General features: G+C 38.4%; 1 protein-coding gene across 2 annotated transcripts in view; it reads left to right on the forward strand.

Moving 5' to 3' along the window:
- CCDC6 (coiled-coil domain containing 6) overlaps positions 1 to 8543 on the forward strand; it is a gene marked incomplete at its 5' end in the record, with an annotated part of 48832 nt that extends 40289 nt beyond the window's left edge. The window contains 4 exons of one of the 2 annotated variants that reach the window (XR_013922384.1): positions 848 to 972; positions 3292 to 4248; positions 7048 to 7131; positions 8249 to 8543. Coding sequence is in view for 1 of the 2 variants with exons in the window: in XM_080348293.1 (XP_080204419.1) it covers positions 848 to 972; positions 3292 to 3483 (317 nt within the window). Of the gene's footprint in view, positions 1 to 847; positions 973 to 3291; positions 5872 to 7047; positions 7132 to 8248 lie in introns of those variants that run through there. The other variant, XM_080348293.1, reaches the window with a different exon arrangement.
- Positions 8544 to 8853: the final 310 nt, after the last annotated feature.

The raw sequence follows: 8853 nt of genomic DNA on the forward strand, positions 1-8853 counted from the left end.
AATACTAAACAACTGAGAAAAGTCTTGTCTCCTATCTCACTGGTGTTGTTGTCAAAACGCAATAATGAGCTAAAGGTTTTGGAAAACGTGGTGTTTTGAGAAATACTCAAAATGTTCAGAACATTTCAAGGTCTGAACTTTAAACATTGCTTTTTCTGGCTATACAGGTACTCTGTATTTTTATAAAATTGTTCTTACAGAAAGGAAATATTTAGATAGAAGAATGAGATATCTGTACTTTTGAATATGAGCCTTTCCCTAATGTGGATAAAACAAGTTGTAATTTTAAATATTAGTTGCTAGCCTAGTCCAGCTAGCAACTAATCCCAGAATGTTTTAACTTCACAGCCCCAAAGATCTTTAGGTCCCTGCCTATAAACGCCAAGGCAAACAGCCTTGAGTGCAGGTGTGGTAGGTCTTGGAGGAGCCCCTTACGTCCAGGTTCTTTGTGGAAACTCGCAGTGGCTCAGTGCTCGATGGCTTCTCCAGGCACAACCTCGCTACTTCTTCAGACTGTATTTTGTTCATTTCTCAAAGGAGAAATGGAAGGCTGGATGGAAATACTTGTGGACTAAAACTAAGCCTTACAGTGTTTATGTTAAGTGAGAAGTTACATTTAACGTCGTTTAATGTATGTTTCGAAACATATGGTAGTTTACTACAGGAAAAGAACTTAATTTTGCATCATGTTTTTCAGTACAATTAATATTTTTAGATGTCTTATCTGGCTGCAGTTACCATTTCTTAACGTATTACTAATTCAGAACTAAAAAAGATTAAAAACCTCACACTTCAGTTTGTAATATAAACAAGAATGTTGATGTTATCTTCTTGTAACAATTTTTAGGTCTGTCATATGCAAGTCACACAGTTGGTTTCACACCACCAACTTCACTGACTAGAGCTGGAATGTCTTACTACAATTCCCCAGGCCTTCATGTGCAACACATGGGACCATCCCATGGTATTACAGTAAGTATTTAAAATAGGAAATGCTTATTACCAGTGTCTGATTATTAGAAGTTGTGATTGCTTGTCCTTAAGCTTTTTAACAAAATATTTTTGTAAATATTCGTTTTTGTCTCCTTACTCCAAGATATCTATTGCTGCTTTCTTCAACCCTGATTTTCCTCTTCACCCCTCAGAAACTGATTCTTTTGGGAGAACCTTATTTTCTGCAAAATAATAGGATGTGTTATCATCTTAAGGACAGTAATAGGTATCATCTTATGGATCAGCAGGCAGGGGGTGAGAAGTGATGTTCTAAGCTACTAAACCTGTCCCAGGAAGTAAAAACATTGCTTTCATTTTTCTCCTAGTCTCCACCATCTGACGGATGAGTCATCTGAGGTTGCTCCAAGGTCAGGTTTTCTTCAGGATGACACTCAATGCTACCATCATGTCACTGTAACAGGCAGTTAACTCTTATTTTATATTCTCATTGGCAAAGAACAAAGTTAATATAAACGTTTGTTAGGGCAATTTCTTGTGTCTTTCAACTGGATTTATTTCCTTTTGATGCATTTCTACTTAATTGTGTTTCTTCTAAATATTTGTGGAGTTTAATGAGCAAACAGAGCCTGAATATTAACCATTTGGCAAAATAACTTATAGTTGTTGTATCAAGACCACTTTCATTTTTCTCAACAGGTATGGTAGTATGTAAATATCGTGCAAGGTTTTTGCATATACTTGTCACTTTCAAATGTGAAAACATGTTTCAATAGAATTTTTAATAGAATGCTAAAATATGGCTGCATCTAAAATCAGCTAGAGGAGCACACAAATGTAATTATTCATTTCATGGAGCAAAGATTGGTGGGAATGCTGCAATGGTGAGTAGAACAGGAAGGAAACTGGAGCTCAGCAGGAAGACAGAATCCTGCTCCTGGGTCAGCCCACTGCCATGTGTCACAGGAATTAGTTGCAGGAAGATCTCTATGCTTCTGGAAAACCTGGGACCTAATTTTATAAATAAGTTTCTTTAAGGAGCTTGTTCTGTTCAGTACTGTGTCTGAAACTGTAAGTTAGTTGGCGTCGCATTGAGTCACTATGAAAAAAATGATCTTCAGGACAAAATACTAATTGTTCTGAGAAAGGTGTTGATAAGTAGCTCTTGGCTTTCTCTTGATACTGAAACCAGGTCCCTTCATGTTATTAAATGTACACAAATGTAGTAAATGATTTTAAGTGTTTCAGAGACATCAGTCAGTTGTCAAAAATCCCTTGGCTTTTCACATAGAACATTAATCTATTGTACATAGTTTTGCAGAAAAATAGATACAATAATACATTATTTGACTAAACTGCAGTTTGATTCTTGCCTCTTCATTTTTGATCTCCATTACAGAATAAATTTTCCTGTAGTACATTTGATACAGCACTGTAATCATGCTTCTCCCCAGAGCTGATCACCTGGGGTTGATTATTAATTGTGGGTGGGTGGGTGGTTTGTCATACCGTGAGGTTCCTGATTAATGCTAGCTGGATTAGTAAGTGGTGAGCATTTTTTTGCAAAAGTGCAGAAGCTGTGTTATGAAGTGTAATTTGTATTTATACATTGCTAACATTAAAGAAGATTCATCCCCCCACCCCAACTGACATGTGGGCTTTAAGACTGTGTTTAAGTGTGCAGGTTGTTGGAAACCTGTGGTTTCTGTTGAGTGGGGAGCTCTCTAACAACTGCTTCACTCCTGCAGCCCAAAGGGTCGTGATCTCTTTTTTTTGTTCTCCAAAGAACAACTTGTGTTATCCTTTGGCCTTGCTCTGGTGTGCTGACTAAGAGTCCTTCAGAAGGCCAGAGATTCTGAGCACACTCTCTGGCACTGGAAACATTTCTCCCACACTCAGATACCACTTCGTAGGCCAGCAGTGTAAAGTTAAGTGTTCATCAGCACTTACCAGGTAGGCAAATGCAACTGGGAGGTGCTGTCTCTGCAGCATCTCTCATTTCTTTTTGGGTTGCTGGTCATCATAGGTAAACGTGACTTCAGGATGTACGTCTGGTGCTCGTTTCCTGCAAGCTGACAGGAAGGAATGCGTGTTCTGTTTGATCTCAAAAGCACTTCCCCTTTCCGTTGCTACTTCATTTCAGAGTAACGTTTATTTTATGTAAAAGTTGTATTTTGATTCTTGCAATGTGCTGAAATTGATTCTTGCCACATAATTGTTCACATTTTTATGTGGTTTGTTTTGTTTTCCCCTTTGCCAAGCTCAGTACACTGATTAGAGGACTTGCACCTAACGTTGTTCAGCAGTGTGTTAAACATCATTTCAATATTTGTTCTGCAGAGGCCTTCACCGCGAAGAAGTAACAGCCCCGACAAATTTAAACGTCCCACTCCTCCTCCTTCTCCAAACACGCAGACCCCAGTGCAGCCACCTCCGCCACCACCTCCACCACCTGTGCAACCTCCGGTCCAACCCGCAGCATCGCAGGCAGCCACTTTTCAACATTCAGTGCATCCCTCCTCTCAGCCTTAGTGCATGTGCTCAGCAGTCTGATGTCAGAAGTGGACTCATAACATGGAGCAGTTTACTAAAAGCCAAAGGCTTCCTTGGCATATTTGGATTTGACTTATTTGCACTGAGGTTATTTAGGCTTCACTGTTAATTGTGTTGTAAACGTTTGTATAAAATGCAGCCAGTGTTGTGGGTCTACAACACTAACTTAACAAAGTTTTGCCATCAGTGTTTACTTGAACTACATGTATGTCCATTCTCTGGCTGGAACATTTGCTACTCTGTTTGGTAATACGGCATTATGTCGTTTTGCTTGGCTCCAAAGCTTCATTTTCCTGGCTTTTAGGTTTGTAAAATTAAAGGGTACCTTTTTATATTTTTTCATGACAATTTGCAGAAAATTAAAGGCATGATGGGCTATATGATAAATTCTGAAATATGACAGTGTTTACCAAGCTTATGGAAAATCAGCACTATGTTTCAGTCATTGGAAATAACAGCTTCTCGTGCAAAAGTGAGTCAGACACTCCAATCAGTGCCCAAGACACATACTCTATTGTATTATGTACTAAATAAGCTTAATTCAGCACACAGGACACATCCGTATTTCTCCTGTTTAAAAGCACCTCAAACGTGTGGTACAGTCTGAATTTTACAGTGAGGGAACTGGCGTGTTGGAGTCTGTGGAATGTACAATTCGTGGACCTTAAGATTTGATGATTTCACTTGACATTTGCATTAACCTGTAAGCTGCCCACACTGTGTGATCTGTCACAGTTAACTTTGGTAAGTGTGGTCCTGCCCACAGGTTACTGATAGCTGATTAAAGTGTGCTCTTTGATTTTGATTTTTTGCTGCAGAAGGCAATGTGATTGTAAAGAACAGCTGATGATAACGTTTTTCTTGTTAAAAACATATTAATTGTGGTTCCCCTGAAGCAAAGTTTCAAGAGGTATTCTAAATGTTCAAAAGTCTGTTAGAAAATAAGGTATAAGATGAGCATATAGGAATATATTGGCACAACAGCCAAAATGTTGTATTGCTTGGTAGAAACAGAGTACAAGAAAGTAGCACAACATGGCACTAATGAATGCTTATTTAGCAGCCTAAGCCGGTACAATGTATAAAGAAATGTATTCGGAATACATTCTTTCCATTCATTTAGCACAAATAAATTGGTTTCACTTTGCAGTGGAACATAGTGTCACTTCTTGATATTGACATCTTGCTCAGTTACATTTTTCCTGAGGTTCCTGTTGAATACTGAGGTTTATGTATTATTGATTTTGAGTAGTTTACCTCATATATATGAATATGTGGGCCATGGAAAATGACAAAAGAATGTTTATTTTATGAGAATATGTATCTGGCTATAATCAGAGCAGAACATGAGTAATTTATCTTTTGTTTACAAAAGTTTGTTTGACATGCCTAATGCTTTATTAAGGACATTTTTAAGAAGGAAGTACAGCATATTGGTAGTATACTAACACTTGTACATATATTTTCATGTTTGCCACTCACTATTCAGTAAGAATCGCAAACTGAAAATCTTTATAAAATTAGTGCTCTAAATCAAAATAGCAAGTTAAAATAATGTTGTAAAAGGTTCCGCTTAAGGCAAAACTAGAATTTCTTCACTGTAGATATGTAGTTTCATCTCTGAGAGAATTTAGAGAAATGCATATATAGTCTATTACATGTTTCAAACCAATATGGGATCAAGTCCATTATCAAATTACATTAGTTATGGTAGTGAATTTCCAATCAAGTGATTCTCAAGATTGTGGCAGACATAAAATTTGCCCAGTGCTTCCATCTGAAAATAACTAATAGCAGGTGCTCACCTTTCCATAGAGGAAGCTCAGCTGAGGGCATTGTGATGAATCAGAGCTCCTGAATCTGTGATAGGATTGCGTGGGAGAAAGTTACAGGCAGGCAGAGGTGGGACTAAGGTCAAGGCAGGATTGGTTTAGTTTGACGCTTATCCTTTTGTAAACAGAAGACGAAGAAACAAATACATTCTTTCTAAGTAGGATTCCAGCTCAAGTACACCACTACTTGCAATGGTGCCCTCCTTTCTGAAGTGCTTTGAGATTTTTGGACTTACAGCTCTACAGAGTGTGAGCTGACAGTGATGGTAGTGTAAATGTGGGACGGGGGGGAGCCTTTGACAGTGTTAAGACTATAAAATGGAAAATTGCCTAGACTAATTTACGTTTAAAGCATATTCCAAAACTGAATTTGTGTAACCCGAGTTCAGCTGCTGTTATAAAGTGTCTTAGTGAACTCTCCTTACTATTCCAGTGGGACTGTTACCAGAGGAAAGTAAAGAACTGACAAATGTATACTGAATCTTGAAAGTGTAACAAGGCACTGAATTGGCCTTACCTAACTAAGAACATTGAACGAACATTTGCTTGCAATCAGAAGTGGTAAACTCTTATTTGTAGACCTTTTGAATAAGATGAGAAATTGTGCACAACAATCTCCTAATAAATATAATTGGATTTTCAGTTTTCCTTGTGAATTATAGTCATGAATTATGATTCCACAGCTGTGATTTTATCAGATCTCCTGTAGACTGGCGAAACTCACTTGTCAGTGAGGTCCAGCTTACTATGAGGACTTAGGTGCTTGGACTCTTTATCTCAGAAGGATCTGAGTGGGTTTCTGTTGTCCTTTTCGTTCCCAATGCCTGACAGTTCCACACTGCATCATCAGTAGTTGTGTAAGGCCACAGAAGCAATTTTTAGCCATGATGAGCATTTTGTGAGTGTACCCCTTTACAGCTGAAGGTTTAAAACAAATATATCTATCTTGTAGCTGTTTCAGCTGTGCTTTCCTCTCTGACAATCACGCAGCTTTTTTGTTTTGTTTTGGGTTGGTTTGGTTTTTTACTTTTTCTCTCAAGGGATCTGGCTTGGACAGTGGAATGCAGCTGATACTCTGTAGAGCATTAAGAGTTTATTTTATCCATTATTTGTTCCAGAGAAGTTCATTGGAAGAAGAGCTGGAACTGTTCAGAGAGAGTTTTCCAGCTAACAGCCAGATAAGTTTGTTTTAATTACACATACTCCTCTGAGAGCATATTCCCAAGGGCAGAAAGGACTACCAGAGTTTTTCAAGAAAGTGTCAGTGCTTTTCTCTGGGTAATTGCTGTGCTGGAGCTGAACAGAGCAGGATTCCTTTCCTGTTAAAATGTGTGTGTTCAGGAACCTGTCTGCTGTGTGGAATCCGTGTGCACTTCAGCTGAATGAGAAATGCAGTCTTGGAAGCAACAAAAACAAGAAAGCTTTCTGGGATCTGTGTGAGTTGCACTGCTGACAGGAGACAATATAGACTCCATATATTTTGTTAAATAAGTGGAAACTGATCATGGAGACAAATAAAAGAGCCTTGAATACTTTGTCAATCAAAGAACACAGTCTCTCATCCTCGATATTGATTATTGTTTACTAAGAGGATGGATCCAGGGACCTCGTTTAAGACTTGTAGTGCTTTTTCTGATCCTATTGCTTAGTTTTACAAGCAGCAAAGTTTGAATACTGTTCAACTCTTTTTGATGTTTCCCTTTTGTTTCAGTCATGGCAGTCTATTTTTTTTTGATCCTTGGGAGTCTACAGAGCATCGACTATGCAGAGCATATTTCTCCAGTTCAACCTTCTTGTAAGAAACCAGAACGCTTGAGTGTAAGCTATAAAATTATGATACATGCATATGTTACAACAAGCTCCTTGAGGGGGAAGATCTGTCCTCTTGAAGAGGAGCTCCTAGTTACCAAATGGACTGTATGCATAGAGACAATCTGGTTTCCTCAGTTCCCTGAGGAGCTGAATTCCTCTCCCAGCTCTTTTTGGATTTGGACTAGAGTTCTTAATAATTTAATTTTTTTTACTTCCACATCTCACTGTAATAAGTACTCAGGATATCCTTCATGTGTAATAACCACTAGTCCCAGTACAAACAGAGGTTAAGAGTCACTGCCACTTTGTGGGCGGGAGGAAGTCGCTGAATATGCCAGACCGTGGCCTTTATGATGCAGTCGGAGTTCAAGTGCTCATATCATGATTTATTTTATTTTATTTTATTTTATTTTATTTTATTTTATTTCTTTTTAAGCAGCTGTTGTGTTTTGGCACAAGTAGTGTGCCCTGAAGAGGAGATAAAACTATGGAGTTGGGTGCTGCATTAACAGCCAGCTACTACGTTAGGGAGAATAGTGCTTGTTCATGTTCGGTTAGTTAGGCTCCAAAGAAAAGTACTACCTCATCTTTAGGTTGGGATGATGTGGCCGCAGGGTCAGGAGAAATGTAGCTGTGCTTGTTTTTTTCTGCACGTATTGCCTGTATAGGAGCCTTTCCTCACTGGAACTGGGCTCCAGAGGTTATAAAGCTTTTGTAGAGGAGAAGTGGGGAGTTAGAAGAGATGGCTGAGTTTGAGAAAACTGTGTGTCCCTGTAGTAAGTTGCTGCTCAGAGTACTCTTTGGCTAGGCCTGGGAATTGCCTGTGCTAAAACTACTTTTTTTTGCCTGTGTTGTTTCCTTCCAAGAAGTTTTGTGTTGCAGTTTTTAAGTTTCTGCTATTGGTTTCTAAGTAAAAAAATTAAAAAATAAAAAAAGGCAATTCCCCTTTCCACAGAAATATTGGAAGTAGTCTTCTACATGCAAAGGTGGGTTTTCTCATGGTATAAATGTATCTATAAACAAAGGTGTTTTATTCTAATGGTAAAACCTAAGCTGTCCAAGGCACTTTAGTTTGTGATTGCTGACTTTTGTTTTGGCAGGTATTTCAGATGAAATCTAAGCCTCCTGTGGAGGAAGAAAATAATCACCTGACAGCTGTAGACTGTTCCTTTCCTGCAGGAATACAGCAATTTCCTCAAATGCAAGTGAAAATGGAACAAGCATCCTTGAGCTTTTCTGAAGCTTATATTTCATTTCAACACCTTGGTGATTGCTCTTGTCTCTTTAGAGAATCTACGAAGCCTCATAATGGGTTGGTGGGTATCTAGCTGGTTATTCCTGTGTTTTCCTGATCGTAGCGAAGGAAGCCTGTTCAAATTCAGATCAAATGTATAAATCCACTGGTTAACAACAGTGGTCAAAGTGCAGATTTGTTGAGCATGAATCCAAGTGATGAGTTTAAAAGCATTACACTGTTTTGGTGTGAATTGGAGCTTATCATTGAATGAACCTCAGATATAAAGCAGTTGTTTTTGGGGGTTTTTTTAGCAGGTTACATTTTATTCCTGTATTAGCTGTATTATTGCTTTGTTGTATATCTCAAGGTGTTTACATATGTTTGTAATTGTTACGATGTGTCTGTAATCAAGCTCATCTGTGCCTTCATGCAGACTTCCAATAAACACTTGATTTTTTGTACTTACTT

Source organism: Nesoenas mayeri (genome assembly GCF_963082525.1).
Source record: "Nesoenas mayeri genome assembly, chromosome: 7".
Taxonomy (NCBI): Eukaryota; Metazoa; Chordata; class Aves; order Columbiformes; family Columbidae; genus Nesoenas; species Nesoenas mayeri.